General features: G+C 38.3%; 1 protein-coding gene across 4 annotated transcripts in view; it reads left to right on the forward strand.

The window, feature by feature from the left end:
- Window positions 1-22300, forward strand: part of ATP2A2 (ATPase sarcoplasmic/endoplasmic reticulum Ca2+ transporting 2) — a 49211-nt gene extending 26911 nt beyond the window's left edge. Inside the window, exons 8-21 of one of the 4 annotated variants that reach the window (XR_003261363.2) lie at window positions 1720-2184; window positions 5265-5353; window positions 8396-8498; window positions 9027-9158; window positions 9248-9370; window positions 9539-9757; window positions 11112-11447; window positions 11675-11895; window positions 12213-12415; window positions 13694-13779; window positions 14202-14335; window positions 15394-15511; window positions 15629-17187; window positions 21160-22300. Coding sequence is in view for 3 of the 4 variants with exons in the window: in XM_064521989.1 (XP_064378059.1) it covers window positions 1720-2184; window positions 5265-5353; window positions 8396-8498; window positions 9027-9158; window positions 9248-9370; window positions 9539-9757; window positions 11112-11447; window positions 11675-11895; window positions 12213-12415; window positions 13694-13779; window positions 14202-14335; window positions 15394-15511; window positions 15629-15898 (2499 nt within the window). In the remaining variant the exon portion in view is untranslated. Of the gene's footprint in view, window positions 1-1719; window positions 2185-5264; window positions 5354-8395; window positions 8499-9026; window positions 9159-9247; window positions 9371-9538; window positions 9758-11111; window positions 11448-11674; window positions 11896-12212; window positions 12416-13693; window positions 13780-14201; window positions 14336-15393; window positions 15512-15628 lie in introns of all 4 variants that reach the window. The other 3 variants (XM_026114630.2, XM_026114631.2, XM_064521989.1) reach the window with 3 other exon arrangements.
- Window positions 22301-22603: the final 303 nt, after the last annotated feature.

The raw sequence follows: 22603 nt of genomic DNA on the forward strand, positions 1-22603 counted from the left end.
AACAATGTAAAATAAGGCAGGAGCTGGTAAATGGAAAATATGCAGAATTTTAGATCTGCACCTAAAAGCTGTGCTGACTTCCTTTCTGTATTCTGTATACATATCACCATGTGCATCAAATCCAGTGAATTAGAAATTAGAAGGAACTTCCGTTAAAAGGTGTCCTCAGAGAGGATGCTTGTTGAAACCAATTTATATAGGGGAACTTACTTGTGTCTTTCACAGGAAAAAGTCTTAAGTTAGAGTGTCTGCATTTATCAAAAAATAAAAAAATAAAAAACTTAAGACTGATAAGAATGCCCAACTTAACTGAGAAAAAAAAGAATGAAATGGTTTATTCAAATTTGTTTCATACTTGTAGATAGAATTGAATTCTATCTGAATTATTACTTGTCTTCAGATATTGAAATATTTATCTTATTGCTGGTAGATTTCTTGTAGAAAATCTAATTGTTCTTGCTCATGTTAAGTATGTCCATTCAAGGAGTCCCGCAGAACACAACTGTTACCCCTAATAAGTATCCTTATTAGAATTATGTTTTGCCAGATGAAAAGGGGGGAAAAAAGTCCTTAAATTATTCCAGTAGAAATGCGTTCTGCTTACTCAGCTGCTGGCTTTAGTCATGCTGCTGCATATAATAGGGCAATACTGATTCATTTTGATGAGTCCATTCTATAAACAGAAAATCTGCGCTAGAGTATTGAGCATGTCTTACCAATACTGGGGGGAATGTCATTCTTTCCCCTTCCCCCCTTTTTGCATATCCTAGCTGAATCTCAGTCTCTGGTTTGTGCTTGCATGAGGATTCTTCCTTTTTGGGGAAAAAAAAAAAAAAGTGTTGTAGACTTACTCTAGTAGGCTAGGCTTTAAAAGCTTTACTTAACTTCTATAAACCAAATAAAATCAAAAAGGTGAAAGATAGAGGTACAAAGACTGGAGTTGTTGCTAAGCATTTGATAGGAAAGATGTGTGTCTTAGTGTGTCAAGTTTCCTGTCAACTCCTGTTTTCCAGCTGCTGTCTCAATAAAGGTTAGTTTTCTAACATGGCAAGTGTTTTGAGGGACGATATCTGGGGACTACTTCTTGTTGCAAATATGAGAATGGTGATAATGCATGTATGTTCAAACAAAAAGCCTTTCAGGAATTATGAACTGTAGATTATAAGCAATACTTAAGAACTGTTAAGGATGGTGAAGTTTGTGGAGAGGGCACAGAGCAGTTTATTTTATTAGACAAATTGATATAGTGAGGGGCAGGGTAATAGATCAGTTTTGCAGGCATCCAAGCCTGACTGTTGCTGTAGGGTATTTCATTATGGATTTCCTTGCTGTGCTGATTTTGATGTCTGTTCCATCTGACTGATCATATTAAAGTATTGTATTTAGTCTTTATAGTGAGAGATTAAAATAAAAAAAGTGGAGTCTAATGATGCCTCTTTAGGGACTAATGCTCCTTTACTCTCCTCTTTCCCGAGTTCTGAAAGAATGACTGTCAAGATAGAATCCAAGATAAATTATCAAAGCTGATAAGTATGGAATATGTGGACCACAGGATCACTGCCTCACAAATTAGCCAGAATAAGAGACCAAGTCTGACGCTTTCTGCTGAGATCAAGTTCTGATTAATCTCAGAATCTGGAATAGGCCTGTTGAAAGCCAGTATGTTGTTTACAGATTCACTGAAGTTTGTTTTTCTCCCTTCTCCTTGACTTACTTCAGGGTACTAACATTGCTGCTGGTAAAGCTATGGGAGTGGTTATTGCAACAGGAGTAAACACTGAAATTGGCAAAATTCGTGATGAGATGGTGGCTACTGAACAAGAGAGAACTCCACTCCAGCAGAAACTGGATGAGTTTGGAGAGCAGCTGTCTAAAGTCATCTCGCTTATCTGCATTGCTGTTTGGATAATAAACATCGGTCACTTCAATGATCCAGTTCATGGTGGCTCCTGGATTCGAGGTGCTATCTATTACTTTAAAATTGCTGTTGCTCTTGCTGTTGCTGCTATTCCTGAGGGTCTGCCTGCTGTCATTACCACCTGCTTGGCTCTTGGAACCCGCAGAATGGCCAAGAAGAACGCTATTGTTAGAAGTCTTCCCTCAGTGGAAACCTTGGGGTGCACCTCGGTTATTTGTTCTGACAAGACTGGTACTCTGACCACGAATCAGATGTCCGTTTGCAGGGTATGTTGAATTGACTTGCTCTGCTTTTCTTTTTCTCCTCAGCCACTCTGAATAGTCAGCATTGCTCAAATTCTTTTGATCATGAGTTTTTTGGTTCTCATATCATCAAAATCTTGCTTTATTTTCCTAAGATAAGCTTCCACTTTTAATTCAGTTTTCCACTGTGTAGTGTTTAAGGCCTTTATCTCTTCCCTTATTTAGTCATGGCTAAAAATAGCTGTACCCGCACTTGATAGAAGGAAAAGTTGTTGGCAAGCAGCTTTCCATTGGCTGTCTGTAAGCCATTTAGTCTAATGCTAATTATTTAGTATGATTTGGCCATTGCTTCAGAAAGGTAAGATAGGTTGTATTATAGAAGGGATGCGTGAGGATAGAACATTTTGACCTCTTTACATAGCAAGATAATGCTATAAAGTGTTCCTTTTGATTTAGTTCAGTCTGGAGCAATCTTCTTCCCACTTCCTCTCAAGCTCTGTCTATAATAGAGCTTGAGGGACCTGAGGAACCAGCATTAAATGGAAATGTGTAATGACAGCAAATTCAGTACTTTCTCTCACACCATTTTCAGTCTTGTTTCTTTTTAACCTCACTCATCTAACTTACTGGTACTTGCCTCTGCTACATTGAAGTTGTTACGTTCTCTGCCACGTTTCAGTAGTAGAGAATCCTAGCAGTGAGAAAAGGGTGGAAGCTTTACTGGAAGCAACTTGGCTGTCTGAGGTTATTTTCACTACTGAACAGCTCTACCTTTGTTTGGCCATCTTATCTTCAGTAGCTTTTATTGCTCTGATGCAGATCACTAGTGTTTTCAACATGTAATATTGCATGACTAACACAGTTACTTGGAGGTGCGGTTGATGATACCACCTGCTTTGCCAGGGTTACCTTCAATGTATGGCTTATTTCTGGGTTAGCGTAACAGTCTTGTACATGTTATCTCTTCTTGCCCCTTCTCCCTTACCCCCAATATTCTTTCTAGTGCTGATTTAATTTGGGACTTCTATAGCTGGTTGCTTGACATGGTGCGCATTCTGACAGTTCTCTGTGCTTCCCATTTACTTAATATTCTGTGTAGAACTTAATGTTTTCTCTATAAAATTTCTTCAGTTGAATAATTGTAGATGATCAGCAGCATAGCAATTCTATGACATCAAATGTTTGTTCAGAGCCATTACACTGGGTTAGAATTCCAAATGTGTAAATGCTGAGCACTACAGGCCACTGTTTCTGGCAAAAGTTTAAGTCTTAAACACTTTATTCTCACATGATTGATGGCTTTTTCTTTTAATTGGTGGTTGACCTGTTCTGCTTGCTTAAGTATTGTAGTATTTATACCTAAGAGACACAAAGCAGCTGCTCATCAGTATTCTAGAGGAGGTTACTTGCAGTAGAGTTGTGTAACTGCCCTAGTCTTTGCAGGGATTTTTTTTTGTCACACAGATGCCAAAAGCAGGCAGCTTCCTTGTTGAACAGATCTGAATGTTTTTAAATGAGTTACTTAAAAGCTCGAAATGCTCTACTCCTTAAACTTAGAGGACCAAATAGTTTAGATCTGGTGCAGTACAACTTACTTATGTCCTTGCTATCTGTAGCCACTACCTAATAACCTTAATTGCTACTTTTTGCAAACTCTTGCAAAATCATAACATGCATAAGCAATGCATTTACTCTTGGTTTCACACTAAGTAGAGAGATTGCAAAAAAGACTACTTGAAAAGCTAGGCAACAGTAGTTCTATCTGCAGTTTTAACCTTCATAATGTTAAGTAGTAACTCCTAAGTGTCCAAAGGAACCCTATACTAAAACATTTCTGTTGTAAGTGACCCCCGTTCAGGTGAAGACTTGCTGTCTCTTTTTAATGTCCTCCTGTGGCATCTGCCTCTGACCAGAATGCAGTGACACTGCTTTGTGGGTTTTTAATTTATCTGCTTGTTTAGTTTTTTGGGTTTCTTTACAACCACTTTGGAGATTATAAGGGCTCCAGATACTGCTGCAGATCAATTAATTGCCGAATTAGGCTATATTTTGTGAAGATGCTTGCCTAAAACATAAGGCAGCACAATGAGGTGAAAGTGAGACATTGCTGAAACATGATATGGCAAAATGGTTTATACTAACAAGCTAGTGATAAATTCTGATAAGGTATACTATCTATCAGTGAGTCATTGTTTCTTCTCTTCTACCACCCCAGCAAGTTGGATGGTTCAACAGAATGGCCATTTGTCATGATGAAATATCGCAATTTCAGGTGCTGTGTTTTTTATCTGTCTTCCCAGATTTGGTTCTGTCCGCAGCTCTCCTACAGTGGAAGCAGAAACAAAGGGAAGATTAAGAGATGCAGATGCCTTATGGGGTACAAATGCATCCTTCAAATTAGCATATTCTTCACTTAAAAATAACACTCCAGTCTGTGCTACAGGGGCACTTGAGCTGTCTGAATGTCTCTAATCTAGCAGTGTACTGATGGCAAAATGACTTATGAGCAGAAAACCAAGACAGGAAATGCTTTCACTTAGTGGCTGGTATTAAGGGAAACTCACCATAGTCTGGCTCTTGCCTAAAACCTCCTCTCCTACATCTAGAAGCTTCTACTACTATTTGTAGATGCTTTGTATTTTTGCTTTTGCGAAAACTGTCTGTTCCCAAGCTGCCCTGTGCTGCTTTTGATCGGAACTGCTTTTTCAGATATAGATGAGAATTAACTTCCAAGTCTGAAGCCTAGGAAAAACTTTGTTAGGGTCAGTATTGTCAGTTGAACCTATGAGCAGGCCTCACAGCTAAAGTTGGTGGTGTATGCAGCGTGTGTATTTTCCAGCTCTTTGATCTACTTGTGCCACAATTGTTAGACACATCTCATTTGAAAACTGAAGTGCTGTTTTCTGTACTTCATGCTTAAATATCAGGAGCTGTTCAAACATGTATGGGACCGAAATTCAATCAGAGTATCACATCTTGTTTTGTCCACTTTGCTTCTTGAACTTGAGGACTTGCTCCTTGTACCTGCTTGCTTAAAATTAAGCCTGTTTAAATCTCTTGCATTAAATGTTCAAAGGCAGTAACATTTTTAACTTTAATTTCAGATGTTTGTCCTGGACCGAGTAGAAGGAGATAGCTGTTCTCTCAATGAATTTACTGTAACAGGTTCAACATATGCTCCCATGGGAGAAGTGTAAGTGTTTTGTTGAAGTTAAATATTTGTCTATTTATCCATTGACTATTGCTATAGACTTGGAAAGTGATACGTGTAATATTTGATAACACTTGTTTATAAATGCAAGTTTCTCAGACAGTGAGAGTACAGACTGAAGGGGTAGGGGGAACAGCAATGAACAGTGAAAGAAAATTAAATTCTAGGAAAGTCTAGGAAACTCTCATGTGTGAACCTTATTTTTAGATTATTAGGCACTGCAGTACTGAAGAACATAGAAAAGTTAGGGGTAGGTTGAGAGGATCTTTTTGCTGCAATTTTTTGACTAAGTTTAGTTATTTTGATGTGCTACAGGTTCCTGCTAACCCACTCATTTTGGAAAGGAAAGGTACATTCATGTTTTACTTTCTCAGTTGCAAGTCTCTACCAATGGGATAGGTGGTTCATCCTGACAACTTTAGGAATTTGATAGTTCTGCTCCTAGGAGAGCTTCTTTTTATTGGAATACTTACAGAGTTCTCCTATGCGTGAAGCTGCAATAGATTCCATTATTGTAAACATCTTGAAACCTTCTGGAGTTTCACATGCATACCTCTGACTTCACGCAATCTTTACCAGTCTCAGTGGTGATTATCTCCGTTTAATTTCCATAGCAGTTAAGACCACAGAGTTCCCAACAGATGGAAATCTTAATTTCCCAAGTCTTTTTTTGTTGCTGTTTCAAAGCTAATTGCTGTCAAAAGCTTACGCTTTCATTTCAGGAGACAGAATTTACTTAAGCCAGATGACATTCTAGATCTTGTAAAGCATGCAGCTATTATGCTCTAGCTGGTCTTGTAAGAGCTCTAGGTAAACAAAATAATAAAATATAGCATATGACAGATGTCGAGTATAACAAGACAGTCATCAACGCATGTTAATGTTCTATTTTACGTGCTGAAACTGGGAAATGTGAGAAAGCATGTTAATAGCCCTGCATTTACGTACATAAAGAACATTCTATGGAAGGGAAATTACCATAGAAAGGCTGTTTTGGAGCATCAGAAAATGAACAGCAAGCCTTTAAGGCTAACTGATGTATTTCAGTGTTTCGTGGATGGAATTTTTTCCATCACTGACTTTGTCAGGATTTTACTAAAGTGACTGACTTCACCTTGGATTCCAACCTGTCACTGAAAATAAGGTTTGTAACTGACCTTAAGAGGTCATCTAGTCTGTTGCACTGCCCAAAAGCAGGACTTGTTGTAGATGTACACCGTTCCTGACAGATGCTTGTCTTCCTGTGCTTAACTTCAAGTACTTTTTTTTCTATAGCTGCTTAGACAGCCTACTGTAATTCCTGAGTATATTTTTGCAATAAATCAATTTTCACTTGCTTCTAAAGTACTTGATACATAACTTTGCCTTCCAAGAAGCATTTGGAGTATAAATTACAAAAAGTCCATATTGAAACACTAAAATTTCTTAGCAGCTGATTTCTTGGTTAGGAAATTGAATGCTTAGACCTGACAAAATTACTTCAAATGGTTCAATAATGTGTGTGCTTGCAAACTGACAGCACAAAACTAACAAGGATTATTAAGGCAGAACCGCAGCAAAAGCGAGCAGATTGTATTTGAACTTCAAGTGAATTAATCTCTTGCTAATCTAAAAGCCAGAAGTTTAATGGGGCAGGGGAAACAACCCAGAACTGGCCCAGCAACTCGGACTCCATGTGCACTTGACATTCTTCAGAAATTGTGTATGATAAAGGAACAGGTAGGCAGGAAAAATGGCATAACAAACTATGAATATTCACATAAGCTAGTTGTCTTCAAGTTCAGGACAGGTGAAAACAAGTGTAAGCTGTGATAGATGAGGCTGACAAATTGAGAGCTGCTGAGAACTTGAAAGAGATAAGAGCATAAAATTACTAAATTTTGTTTATGGCTGTAGAATTGTATGCAAAATGATGCTTAAAAGAACAATTTTTTAAAGTAAATTTTGTTCACATGCTATGTTATGCAACCTTGGAATTGTTAGTAATACTAAAAGACTGAGGAAAGGTTTATGTAATGAGACATGTCATAGGCTGCATTATTAATTCGTATGGAGCAGTGACCAATTCTTTCTACCACCAGTCCCCCTCCCCCCACCCTCCTAAGGGCTTTAATTAAAAAGTTGTTATATAGGAGCTGGCTGGTATTAATTTGGTTGGGGGGGGGGGAAACAGTATTGAACATTGTCTCAGTTCTTTCATGCTACTCTAGAAGTATATTGATGTTCTAGAAAATGAATTCATTTATTATCTAACTGCATTTCCAAAGGTGAAAGCTAAGAAATCATTTCTTATCTGTGGTGTTTAAAAGGTGTGTTATCTTGGGAAAATGTATGTTCCCTCTTTCCGAAAGCGTTCAGATATTTATCATTAGGTGTCTATGACTACCAGAAAAGAGTAATATTTCTCTTCTAGTGCAAATTGTATTGTGAAATGACTTAGCTTTTCATTGGTTTAGAAAGCTCATATATAGTACAGATTAATTTTTAAGAAATGAAAAATGCCAAATCATCTGCTTTTATGCTTGTCCAATCCATGCATAGCAGTAAATCTGCAGAAAATGCAGTAAAACTAAGGAAGGTGGACTCCTAATTTATCCAGCCGTATCCCTCTCCTTCTTGGAACTCCCCTCTAAGTCCTGCATACTCTTAATACTGCTTTCATATTCTTCTTTTGCTAAGCTCTTCACTTCTGTTCTCCATTACTATATAATTGTCACCGGAGGAAATATGGTTTTGTAATTCAGGTATCGATCTCATTGATAATCATATCATTCTGTTTATGCCTGTTTGCCCTAAACTTCTAGTCTCACCTTTATAAAATCAACTCTTCTCAATAATTTCTAATAGGAGTATGTTCTTTTTCAAGGTAGCCAAATTCTCTGGTGATCTCTGTAGTGCTAAGTCCATAACTAATAAACATTGTGCTAAGTGGAAATACAATAAAGGGATTTAAAGAGGGGAAACAGGTGAGATACTGATACTAGGTAACTGACTTAAATCTCCCCCTCTTCTTCCTTTGGAAAGGCATAAAGATGACAAACTTATTAAATGTAGCCAGTATGATGGCCTTGTGGAACTTGCAACCATCTGTGCACTCTGTAATGATTCCTCTTTGGATTACAATGAAGTAAGTATATCTATCAGAACAGAAGAGAGTGTGAAAATGAGGATAAATATTCTCATCTGTCTATGTAACAACTTTCAATAGTAAATTTTCTGTTCGAGGGAGAGTATTTAGGTCTTCTGAAGTATTAATTCTGGGAATAACTTGCTTGTTTAACACTGAGAAAGCTTACCTCAAACAGCAAGAGTAATCTGAAACTTGAAGATGTCTTGCTGTGTAGAATGCATGGCTGTTTTATTGCCTTGCCTCCTTAAAATTTCTCCATCTCATCATCACTTAATTCATGATAAAACACTAACATCCTTCTCTGCTGGCCTTAAGAGGAAAGGCTTGAAGCTTCATATAAACTGTACACTCCAAAGTTGCTTTTTAAAAATAGCTTTGCGTGTTTCGTAAGCTGTAGTAAGACTTGTTAGGCACTTCTTTTCATTGTGAAACTTGAAATTTGCCTCTGATAGGTCCATGGTGAGATTTGAATTAAACTCCTATGTTTTTTGTGTGTGTGTTTTTGCTTTGTGTTAATAACTAAAGGCTAAGGGAGTATATGAAAAAGTTGGTGAAGCCACGGAGACAGCACTTACCTGTCTGGTTGAAAAGATGAATGTATTTGACACAGACTTGAAAGGACTTTCTAGAATTGAACGTGCAAATGCTTGCAACTCGGTCAGTACTCTTTTATTTGGAATTTGTTGGGGAGGCAGTTATAGTATATATTTTCTAAATGTATTGTTATGCTATTGTTTGTTCATAAGGTGATAAAACAACTTATGAAGAAAGAGTTTACTCTAGAATTCTCAAGAGACAGGAAATCAATGTCTGTCTACTGCACACCGAACAAACCAAGCCGCACATCCATGAGCAAGATGTTCGTTAAGGTAAGCTCCACGTGTGAGAAGTGCAGTTAGGAAATGGCTGCAAAGGCAGCACAATGCTAAAAGTTATGGCAAAGCTAACTGCAGCTTGAAAATGGATTTCTTTAATTTGAGCAAATATGTTATGACAGAAAGTGATTTATAAAACTGAGATGACCTTTGTCTCTGCAGGGTGCTCCTGAAGGTGTAATTGACAGATGTACGCATGTCCGTGTTGGAAATGCTAAAATACTGTTAACGTCAGGAATTAAGCAGAAAATAATGTCTGTTATTAGAGAGTGGGGAACTGGCAGAGACACGCTGCGCTGCTTGGCTCTAGCAACCCATGACAATCCACCCAGAAAAGAAGAAATGAATCTTGAGGACTCCTCAAATTTCATCAATTATGAGGTTAGCTTAGTAAAATCTCCTTTGATCATTTCCCCCTCTCCCAAACTGGGGAATGGTGACTCCTTACGTTTGATCCTTTCTTGAAGAAGTTACTGTTGAGAATTTTGTCTTACTGAGTGTTTTTGATGGACACAACAGTTAACCACATCTGTGGGGGGGGGAACAATTAATTTAAATAGCTATATATGTCATTGTGAAGAAACTCAAGGGGTAAAATTTGGGTGTATTCTATCGATTACATTATACCTGTCACTGCTACTCTTTCCCCAGTTTATTTTGGTTTTAAAAGGGGGTGGGAATCCTGGCTGTCATACTGCTGCTTCTTGACTGAAAGCATAATAAGATATTAGCAAAACAGTCACTTGCCAATCATGCTATTATGTTTATATACATAAATAATGTCCTTATATTTAGGATCATATCACCTTAAACTGTTTCTAGAGACTGACTCTGAAAATCTTATTTAAAAAAAAATGCATTGTAATTTCAGCTTTAATGGTTTCTAATTTGACATTGCTCAACTGCAAGACTTTGGGGATTTTGTGATGAAATATAACTGTCGGTTTGTACTCTGAAGGTCAAGCTCACTTCCCCTCCTCCACAGTCAGCTGCAAAAACTCTGTCCATGATTATCTTCTCAGCTACTCTGTAATTTTCCAATGAGATCTGTATCTAGGATTTAGAGGAGGGAAATGACAATAGTTACATGGGAGCTTTGGCTTTGTACACTGTACTCCTGACACTGATTTTGGGGGCGGGGGGGGGGAGAACTTGACTGCAGGTTGAATTGCAAGGCTGACAGCTAGATCACCTCTTAACTATTAAAATAAGCGTATCTGAAGGAAGAGAAATTTGGAAATGTACGATCCCATTTCAGAGTGTGGTCATGCCCTGGGAATTGACTCCATCCTCCCACACGCATCTCATGTGGACAGTGCCATGTAGCATTCTCTGATTCTGAAAGCATTGCATTCCCCCTTTCCTTCTCTGTTAATGTACCTCTGACTTGTGACCTTTCGGTTGCTCTCTAGCTGTCTGAATCAAGTGTCAGAGCTAAAGTGCTGTGAAGACTTAGTATGGTGAAGCAGATAACCCCTCTAAAGCAAGCCTTTCAGAATGGAAACTGTCTTAGTAAGAGTAAGCATATCACATATAAAACATTGGTTTTGACCAAATGGTGGAATAACAGGCCTCAGTGTCTAATTGCTCAGTGTAGAACCACTGAATATTGTGGGAGAAAGGAAAAACAAATGTTATGCTAAGACTTATATTTAGTATGCAAGTAAAATGATTTTATGAATTTTAGATGGAAAACTCCTGAATTTTGTGCTAAAACTTTGCTGTCTTGTTTCAGACCAACTTGACCTTCGTTGGTTGTGTGGGTATGCTGGATCCTCCGAGAATTGAAGTAGCTTCATCTATAAAGCTGTGTAAACAAGCTGGCATTAGAGTTATTATGATTACTGGTGACAATAAAGGCACAGCAGTAGCTATTTGCCGTCGGATTGGCATCTTTGTGGAAGATGAAGATGTTTCTACAAAAGCCTTTACTGGTCGTGAATTTGATGAACTCTCACTAGCTGCCCAGAGAGATGCCTGCCACCATGCCCGTTGCTTTGCCCGTGTAGAACCTTCCCACAAGTCTAAAATTGTTGAGTTTCTTCAATCTTTTGATGAGATTACAGCTATGGTGAGTGATTGAACTTTAATTGGCTTGAAAGTCAGACATTGTCAGACAAATGTCTCTCTCTGGAAAAACACTCCTTCCACTTTTCCCCCCTCAATTCGAAGCCTCAGAATAGTTCTGCACTTAGCTGATTTTAAAGATCCAAAATGCCACACCCAGTGTAATATTCTTATCCAGTCCTGTATGTGAGTGTCCACGTTTGTTTTTTCAACTTCAAATTCTCGTTTTAGACTGGTGACGGTGTCAATGATGCTCCTGCACTGAAGAAAGCAGAAATTGGAATTGCCATGGGGTCTGGTACTGCAGTGGCTAAAACTGCTTCTGAAATGGTTTTAGCAGACGATAATTTCTCAACTATTGTAGCTGCTGTGGAAGAAGGACGTGCAATTTATAACAACATGAAACAATTCATCCGTTACCTGATCTCCTCCAATGTTGGAGAAGTTGTTTGGTAGGTTTAAGACAGTCTTTTCTTTGCACTAGAGTAGTGATGATGGATTCTTTTAATTTCCAGTATTTCTTGTTAAAAATGGAAAAACAGGTTCTCCAAGTGATTATTCATTGTGATTGTCCAGAAGCCATATCCTTGTAGCCTTAGTAGTATTTAAAGGAGAATTTTAGCATACTGCAAAAGATGAGAATTGCATTGCATAAACTTTCTACCTCAGTAGATGGCTGGATACTTATAACTGGTTCTATGTTTTGAGATATAAGAGATATAAGAGACTTACATGCACAAGTATAATTGGTTGGTGGGTTTTCTTATAGTATCTTCTTGACTGCTGCTCTGGGTTTTCCTGAAGCTCTAATTCCTGTCCAACTGTTATGGGTAAACCTTGTGACGGATGGTCTCCCTGCTACTGCTCTGGGCTTTAATCCTCCTGATCTTGATATCATGAATAAGCCTCCCCGCAACCCAAAAGAGCCACTGATCAGTGGATGGCTATTCTTCCGTTACCTAGCTATTGGATGTAAGTAGCAATAGCTTTTTATTTATCTATTTATTTTTAAGCAAGTTTAGGCATGTAGACACTTTTGGGACCTGTTTGAAACTAAGTTGTCTGATCTCCTTGTATGTTTGAGTCTTAAGCTAGAAATAGGTATGCTGTGGAGTTGGTATCCCCCCCTTTTTTTTGATTAGCACTTTGCTCTGCTACATATATTTGCAGTTAGTGCATATAGGTACAGTGAAGTAGTGATATTGCTGCCTAGGTTGCTACCAATGAAAGAGTAAAAGCCCTGGTTATGTAACATCATTATGACGCTTAACACTTCATGAAAATCTTTTGATTTTGAGAACTAGTAAACCATTAGAAATATAAGTGGATATAATTGGATTAGCCCTCCAAAATTGTCTGACACTGGATGGTGTTACAGTTGTCACAGGAGAGAAGCCTTTTGGCAGTAAGTGAACTTAAGCCTGAGTCTTACCTCTGACTGAGTAGACTCAGTCACGTCTACTGCCTTTTCCCATTTGACTCATTCCAGGCTGAAATACTTTCTGTTCGGTGCAGAGCGTAGGACTGCAATCTTAGCTTGTCCACACGCTGATCCTCAGCAGACGCCGAGAAAGACGAGCATGTGCTGGGATCAGGAATAATGAACCAAGACCAGCTGTTAGTGTGTGCACTAACATTAGCTATTGAGCTCATATGTAGAACTACTTCTTCTCTGAAAATGACAACTGTCATTTCTTTTTATGCTCAAGTAGAGAAGCATTATAGGATAGTTGGTGTGATCAGGAAAATAAGGAATATAAACTTCTGAAATCAATGGGTGTAAATTTAAGCTTTGGAGGATAAAGCTATGTTAATGTAAAGCTAGGATAACTATCTACAGGGATACTTAACAAACATTGCCTTCACACCAAAGCTGTCACCTTAATTTTCCAACTGTCTTTATAGGCCTTATACTTAATTGGAAGTAAAGAGTATTAATGTGAGTGCAGACACATGGCGGGGGCGGGGGGGGCAGATGACATGCTGATCACCTGAAGTGAAATCCCTGTTTGCCTTATGTTTCAGTTGTCTGCTTCAGTAAACAGGTATCAGATTCTGTCCAACACTACAGTATTCTACTGGCTATTTAAGTTGCAGTTGTTGGAAGAGGCTTTTTGCATGGGCAATGGACACATTAAAATCTCTTTTACAGTACTTGGAGCTCTTGAGGTAGAAGTTCAAGTGTGGCAAGTGAGATCTCTTCTTGCATAGAGTTCACAATACTGAAAAAAGCACTTTGTTTTCCTTAAGGTTATGTTGGAGCTGCTACAGTGGGTGCTGCTGCTTGGTGGTTTATCGCTGCTGATGGTGGTCCAAGAGTTACCTTTTATCAGCTGGTATTTGCTCTGTTTGTTTTTGTATGTGGGGGGGTGTCTTTTTTTTAAACATACTCCTTTTATACTTGTTACTTAAAAATGAATGTAGCTAGACTAAAATGAATGTTGCTTTTTTTTCAGACTAGTTAAAGTAAAATTTAACCATGATTGTATAATCTTAATATTAAGCTCAAAGGTGGGATACCTGAGTATTCTAAATAATTTGAAAAACTAAGTCATCCATATATAGATGACATCTGGTGTCATCTATAGAAATTTTTATACACACTAACAGGAATGTTTCTGAAGCTGGCAAAAGTTTAAAAATGCAGCTTTATAGGAGCCATATTGAAAAGTTTTATTCATATGAAGCTGTTTGCTTCATAATTGCCTATTTTACACTTAAGCTGCAGAAGTAATGAGTTCACATTACTCTGTTCTAGAGCCATTTTCTGCAGTGCAAAGAGGACAACCCAGACTTCTCTGGTGTCGACTGTGTGGTTTTTGAGTCTCCATATCCAATGACAATGGCTCTTTCTGTTCTTGTCACTATAGAGATGTGCAATGCTCTCAACAGGTTAGTATCTTCAAATTGGAAATCAAAGCTTCTGCTTAGTTTATCTTAATCATAGCTTTTGCAGTTTGATTCTTAGTTTATGGGTGGCTCAACTAATGAATAATAATGAGTCATACTTCCTTTCTAAATCCTGGTAATGCAAACAAAATGACTCTCCTAGATAACTTTTGATCTCTTATGATAAGGTGTATTTTTAAGTCTGCCAGTTCACTCTGGTATTTTACTAAGCATGAGCAACTGAAATATTTTCCATTATTTTTAATTTGAGCCTCATCAGTCAGCTAATATCCCTCTTATGTTGGTATAAAGTGATATCAAGGAGAACTAAAATAAGAATGTTGAAGACATGGAAAATAGTTTTTCCTGCCCTAGGGGAGTGTGGATTCAGCCAGTTAATATTAGATTATAAATGGAAAGCACTAAATAGCACAATGTCAAGGGTATTTTTCTTCAAATAACTTGGAGGTCAGTTAATTTAAAAACAAATAAATTTTGAATACGAGTGTATGCGGTGGCCCTACATAGATACTGTTCTACATCTGAAAGTTAGGTTCTCAGACTTTTCTGCAGAATAGCCTAAATGCAGATTGAATATGGGGAGAATTGATTTAAAGAGTAAGCCTTAAAAAGGTGCAGGTACTTGGCCCTTTGGATATCCAGGCTATAAGTAAACTTCAGGGGAAGTGGGGGGCACTAGGGCCCCAGGCATCTGATACACTGGGGAGGATTCTGTCTTAAGCTGTTAAACCCATCGTTCCCTTATCCCTCATGTGGGGAGGATATTTGAGTCTTAGCAGAGAAGCTTGACTAGATCAGGAATGGGGAGAATGCACCAAAGCTTTCATAAATAAAGGAGAGACCGATGTGAACCCTAATTCCTTTGCTAGGCAGAGCTTCAATGTGATGAAAAGTTGCAACCTATTTAAATCCTATCGCTGCATCTTCCTTTCACTTGTGACTGGAATAATTGTGACTTGCCATGCTGCCTTTCTTTCCAGTTAGTTTTCTGATTTATTTAGTTTCCTATTAATCTTATGAGTACAATGTTTCTGTTGCAGTTTATCAGAAAACCAATCCTTAATGAGGATGCCCCCATGGGAAAATATCTGGCTGGTGGGCGCTATTTGCTTGTCAATGACACTCCACTTCCTTATCCTTTATGTGGAACCGCTGCCGGTAAGTGCATGTATCTTTTACCCATCTCTAAACTTAAAGACAGAGCAAAAACTTGTTGGAGCTTAAGGCAAGGGATGTAGGAGGAAAAAAAGATGTAATGCTTGGCTTTTCTTTCAGATTATCTTCCAGATCACACCTCTGAATGTGACACAATGGCTGATGGTGTTGAAAATCTCGCTACCTGTCATTCTGCTGGACGAAACACTTAAATATGTGGCCCGTAACTACCTGGAACCTGGTAAAGATAGTGTGCGGCCTGCCACCAAACCATGTTCTCTGTCAGCATGCACCGAAGGAGTTTCCTGGCCATTTGTGTTCATTACTATGCCCCTGGTTATCTGGCTTTACAGCACAGACACTAACTTTAGTGATATGTTCTGGTCTTGACTGACATGGTGACAGTTTTACATTCAAAGAAAAAGTTTAACTTAATCAATTTTTTTATTGTTTAGAGCAACTGTCTATTTCTGCTGAATTTTCACATGAACATATTTGCCGGTGATGGAGGTTTCATACTCTAGATTTTGTTTTTTTGCTTTTTCTGACTTCAGTGGGGGCAATATATTCCTCTTTTATACACAGTTAAAGTGTCCATTGACATGTACAGAGAACTAACACTATTTTATGCAAATATTTTTTTGTAGATGAAAAGCATGTACAGTGTTCTGTTCAATAGTCTATTCATCCTGTAAAAAAGAAAATTTTTTTTGAGCCAGCGGACACTATCAAACTAAATTGGCAGCAGATTTTAGGGAATGAATGTGTGTTGTCTAAAACTAAAAAAGCATGTAACTGTTTGTCTTTTGCATGATCATCCAAACTTAATTTGTCATACAGTCAGGTTTTACTCGAAGCCGAACTTTCCGCACTGGGTAGAGTACTGCTACCTCAGTCAGGATTTCGTGTTGGTTTGCCCCTCTTCCTGCTCCCTCACTTTTGGTTCTTGACTGTCCTTGTTTACACCAGTTTCTGTATGAGGTATGCCTAATCTTGCTCGTGCAGAAAATACCATTCCAGGTGCAGCCTGCTGGGTTCTTCCATACTCTCAACATGCATAGGTTTTTTTAAAGATTATTTATTTAAGTGTCTATTGTATTTTATTGTAACAGACCTTGTTTTGCCAGTGTTGCCCATTATGCAGGGATAGGGAGGGCTACTTCAGTCTACCAAAATCAAAAGCAAGCCTTTTTACCAATGCAGCTGGTTTGAATTCCAAAAGAGGATTTAAGTTGAGTTTTAATACCTTATTTACATGCATCAGATCTGTTTTTTGTTTTGGTTTGTTTCCCCCCCCCCCCCCCCCCTTAAGATCAAGACTTTTGTAATCAGACCTGGAAAAATAACTTGCACTGCATAGCGAGAAGAAATTGGATTTCCTACACTTAGGGCACTAATGATCAGTTGTATACATGGAGTTACTCTGCTGGCCTGTTGTTAGCCTGACTTGAAGTAACAAGCTCTTGTGTGTGTTTTGTAAAATCTGTAAATAGCACATGACCAAATTGAACATATTGTATAGAACTATTTTTATTTTAATGTGGCACTAACCACCTTCATTATTACGATAAATGTTAAAGCATGTTTTCAAATTCAGTCCTGTATCAACAATGTGTAAGTCATTAACAGTCCTAACTGTGGTGTTTTTCTCCAATGCCTTCCAACTTTCATCGACTAAAGTGAGTATTTCTCTTCCATTTCACCATGCCAGTGGTGACTTGCTGTAAAATAGCATATGCTGTATACATGTCAAAGAATAAATAGTAATTTCCTTCATTCCCATGCTGTGTTTTGTCAAACTCTGCTGTGCTACATTATTATCACCACTTTAGACTCTGTTTTGTGGTGTGAAGAAATTACTGATTCTGAAGGTAAAGCGCTTGCTTTTATTGTAGTGTATTTTAGGTCTCACTTTATAGCACTCAGTCTTAGTGTGCCTCAAGATCTCGCAGCTTTTGGTCTTAAGTTTGAGATAAAATTGGACTAATGTAACTTAAGACAGTGACAGCTGTTCATATGAGTGTTTGGTATCTAAACCACTCTGGTACTGATGGTCAGGTGTTGGTTTATTCGGATGTTTTCTCCTGCTTTGAAATACGGGGTGCCCTTCTGAGCAGACTGCCTTTCTCTGTGTTCTGGTATCTGCACTGCTCAAAATGCAAGTGCTCCTTTGTGCAAAACAACTCACTGGTTCTAGTGAATGGAAACACTTTATATGGTGGTCATATGAAAACACAAAAGAACAGGCTTGACTTAATAGGGTTAGTCAGCAGGGTTAGTCCTTGTAAATTGTACTGAGGTCAGTATGTCTTTGTCGAGTAGCAGGTGTTGTGTTATCTTGCATTGGCTCTAAATCTGCTTTTAATAACCAGATTCAAACAGCTTTTTGACTTTTCATAGAGGAAAATGATAGTTCAGAGGTATGTTCTGTTGGTGCCAGCTGGAATCCAATGAGCACAGATAATTCTGTAGGTTTCAAGCTTTCAAATATAGGTGCTAACCGCAAAATACACAAACCCTATTTGAAATTCCACTCTGTGGTAAATGATCACTATTTATATAGGTGTTACACTGGCAAAATTAGCATTTAGTTGTTTCAATTGATGCAAAAGTGATACAGGTAGAGTAGCTGGACCTAATGATGTGATAGGTGTGTTGCAGAACTATAAGCGTTTCGTTCCTGTTGAATGCCCTATCTAGCATGGAGGAACCTGTCTTTGCCAAACTGGAGGTTTTGTACACTGTAAAACCAATGGTCTGTGCTAGTCAGATGCTGTATCGATATTAAATAAGCAATATCAGACTGTTTCTTGAAATAGGAAACTAGTATGTCCTGTGATTTAGGATTCCCTGAGAACAAAATGAATCTAAGTACATTATTACTATTTGTCGGACTCAAATACTAGGAAGCTAGTTCTGTGTGCTCCCAACTTTGTGGCCAAACTCTTTCCAGGATAGGGACAGCTACCCAATCTTAGAACACCGGTTACATGTGTACCTCTAGACTTAGAGCACCATGTCAGCTGTAGGCTCTCTGTCCAGCACACTCATCTATGTGTTGAAGACAAATCTTGATGTTTTAAGTGACATGGATTTAAATACTGACATCCAAGAGCTCACTTGTGTGAAATGTCTTAGGGCACTGCATTAGGGCCTTCTGTTTCTTGGAGATTTAACTGTCAAAGCTAGATGACTAGGTAAATGGAGTGGTATTCCTCCCTCACTGACTGTTTCTGCAACTTCAGGAGCCTGGTTTTATAGAAAGCTCCTAAAGAGCCCAAGAAATCAGGTTGTATAGCCACCTTAATCCTTGCCCCCCCTTGCCCCCCTCCTTGTGTTTCTACCAGTCTTGCTGTCCAGATTCTTATGTTGAATAGGAGCAATAAGGTCCTGTATGATCAGCACTTACTTACCTGTCAGTCTACCTCAAGTACTTCTGTTTTCCAAATGTTGCCGCTACGTGATAGATGTCAACTTACTGTGGTCTGGACTGGCCAAATGTTGAGACCTACCAGGAGCTTCCTCCTGCGTCAGTCAAGCAACCTGTCCTCAAACAGCTGTCTCCTGCAAGCTTTCGTGTGATCCTGGAGCTGAAGTGCTGAGGATCCAGCCTTAACCTTTCTCCACATGAGCAGTCTGTGGGAGGCTGCTCAAGTGTACCTCCGTTGGCGTACGGCAGCTAATGGCTGGGCCTCTTAACTGCCAAACTAGAAATATAGTGCAAGGCTGGGGAGGCACCGTAAGCATTTTAGTTAACACATTATTTTCTTTTAACTGTAGATTTTACCACTTTTTTTTTAAAGCTATTGGTCTTTACACTTAGAGAAGTCATAGAGATGACTCTTCAATTCAGAAGACTTATTTGCCAGTCTCAAAGTTGAAGCTCTCACTTAGTAATTTCTCTGTTCCCTACACATTTTCTCTCCAGCCTCCTCACAGCACCAGAGTCGGCTGGAGGTAGAAATGGGACTCCTGAACTTGCAAAGAGGAATTTCCAGCTGCTAACGGGGGAAATGAATACATACTACAATACATCCACTCAGAGGAATCTATTTTAATGTTTGTCCTATGGACATAGTAACATGAGCACTTATTTAAGTAGCAGCAACTCAAAGCTAACTAGATTTACCTCTTACACCCAGTTTTTAGAAAATAAGTCCATACCTCTTGTTTCCCTTTGCTGTCATTTCAGTGAGGTTTTCTATCTCTGTTTTCTGGATTCATTAGGAGTCTAACATCTTGCTACTCATGCTCTAGTGAGAGAGGAGTACATAAGATGGATATCAGTCATATGAGCTGGGTAACAACTTTTGTAAAGCTTATGCTGCGAAAAGAGTGGGTTTTGGTGTGACAGCAGGTCCTCCTGAACTAACTGTTCTGTGGGCTGGTCCAAATCAGAGCAAAGAACATAGGCAGCTGCAGTCATGTTAGAAATGTTTAGGCAAGGGCTTCTGTCTTCCCAGTGCCCTTAGGCCCTCTCTTCTCTCAAATGTGAGTCAAAGTACTGCTTGTAAGCTACACAACGAGCTGCTCTTTCTTGCTTGCACCCAGGCACTAAAAGTTGTTCATACTGATTTGAAATAATACTTTAGGAAACAGTATGAAAGATGCTGCAAAAAAAAACCCCATAGCATTCTGTCAAAATGCTGCAAGGCTAGTGTTTGTAGGGAGGCCATTGTGGAGAAGGCTAATGGTAAGAAAATGAGTTTTTAATCTGATGATAAAATGCAGTACAGCAGTCCTGTCATTGTTCCAAGAACACAGCTGATGCACAGACTATAAACAGTAAACAGCTTAAACAGGGAAGATGGTTGAATTTGCTGAAATGAAGGGAGGTAAAACTGATAAAGTTGTCTGTCTCTTGCACCTGTCTTGTTTACTTTTTGCACTTCTAACCATTAATTGTTTCCCTAATCTCTGCTAATTACATCTTTAATTACATTAATATTATGCATTCTCAAATCTTAGCAGGAGAGCCTACATTTTATAGTGTTGAAGCAGTGTTTTGAAGAGCCAACATAAAGTTCTAGGGAATCAGAGTACACAGTTCTCTCCTAAACGCAAGGCTAACCTTCTGCTACAGTAATAGTTTTATCATGTTGTACTCTGCCCTTTGCCTATGCATTAATCTGTGTAGTTTAATGACTTCTTCAAAGCTTTCCTACTGCTTCCCAGAATGAGCTGCATAACTTGGAAAAGGGGACATTTTTAGGTCGCTTTAGGGCCAAACTTACAATATAATGCCTTGATTAGGAAAAGCTCTTAATTTGAATTCAAACTTTGTAGTATGAGAATTTGAAAGTAAAAACTGCAATGAAGTGAGGTGAGATTTGTCTACTGCCACTAAGCAGGCTGAGAAATGCAAAAACTATCTAAACCTATCCTATTTTTTTTTCCCATGTGGTATTCTGTAGGAAATTCTGGCTTTGCTGATCTTAGAGAGCTCTGCTTGTTTCAGAAGAGCTGAGATTTAATTCAGAGTGGTCTAGGCTTCAAAAATAAAGTAACCTGAGAGTGTCCCTTCAATGACAGAACTGTTATCAAACTTAACATTCTTTCTTCTGTCACTGTTGATCTTAGTCTTGCTTTTATAATGATACTTAGCATTCATCCTTTCATTAACTGATACCTTTTCTTTCTTTCCTTTTCAGCAATACTGGAGTAATCGCTTCCTAAACAATTTTGCAGAAATGTAAGGTTGTTTTGTTGCGTGCATGTGTTTTTAGCAACACATCTACCAAAACTTCTGCATGTATCATGTATAAAAATTCTTTGCTTTCCCTAAAACAAAACTCATTGTGTTCTCTGTGGAAGAAATGTGTGGTACCATTAGGACTTCATTATACAGATGTACAGATGTGCAATATAGCTTACGGAATTGGAAACTCTCTCCAGGGAAGTTTGGTTTCTTTGCTGCATGGAGAAGAGTTGATCCTTGAACAAGAATTGCGGAGCTGTCAGCCAATTTTCCATATTTCTGTATGTAAAATGTCAGTTTATAAAATGTACAATATTGAAATAATGCATGCCTTCAGTTGTAGACAAATCTTTCTCTGTATTGTATCATCCAAACATACTTCTATATAACAGCTTATGTACAATGCTATCCTATTTATAAGATTCATTTTAAAAAATTACAAATGTTGAATGTTAAACTGTAAACCTCCAGTTCATAACTTCAGATTTTTTATCATGTGTGCAAATCAACCTATTTTGCACTGTAATGTAACTTATTTAAATTTAAGGCAGTAAGACAGATGTTGGTGCAATACAAAATGTTGTGATGCATTTATCTAAAACGCAACAACCAACTTAGCCAGTTACCACAACTGCATGTATGACCTTTAAAAGTTGTAAATAAGATCAGTTGTCTATTTACATGCTGACAGTAACAAGCATCACACCTAGTTTCATTTGTATCAGGTAAATAAATTTATTCTACAATACATACTTTGCGTGTTATTTTATGCACTTTGTTTTCTGCAGGTACATATGTACATTCTTCAGTGCTATCTTATATTAAGGCCAGGATGACACTTAACTAGCACCAACAGCATCGCAGTCTTTCCTCCTAGAACTATGCAGATGCCAGCTGCTCTTCCGGCAGTATTGACCTCCTCGCTGGTGTGATTTTTTTTTTCTTTTTTTTTTTTTTTTTCTTCTCTGTCCAGGGGCTTGTGTGTGTGTTTAAGGGACACTGTCAAGTACTTTGATCACTCAATTTTTTTAAAATGCTCCATTGTTTGTAAAATCCCTCTGAGAAACTTAAAATAAACATTTCTTTCCCAACTACATCTTTATTTTTTGTCCTCTTCTATTTTCTAAATTGCCCCAGCCCTGAGTAACTGCTCTCTCCTCCCTGTTTCATAGGCAAAATGAAGATTAACAATGCATATGTGCTACAAAATGCATGCCATAAATGGCTTGTTACATGTGCTTTTGTAAGTTGTGGTTTACTTCATCTGTTGCTCAAAATGCAGGTTATTCCACCATCAAGTACTCTACAGCAATGCAACTCTTGCAGTAAATTCATGGAGTAGGAGTCCTTGTTAAACATTATGCAAGACAGAAGCAGTGCAAACATAAAAGCTAAGT

Source organism: Dromaius novaehollandiae, chromosome 17 (assembly GCF_036370855.1).
Source record: "Dromaius novaehollandiae isolate bDroNov1 chromosome 17, bDroNov1.hap1, whole genome shotgun sequence".
NCBI classification, from domain to species: Eukaryota; Metazoa; Chordata; class Aves; order Casuariiformes; family Dromaiidae; genus Dromaius; species Dromaius novaehollandiae.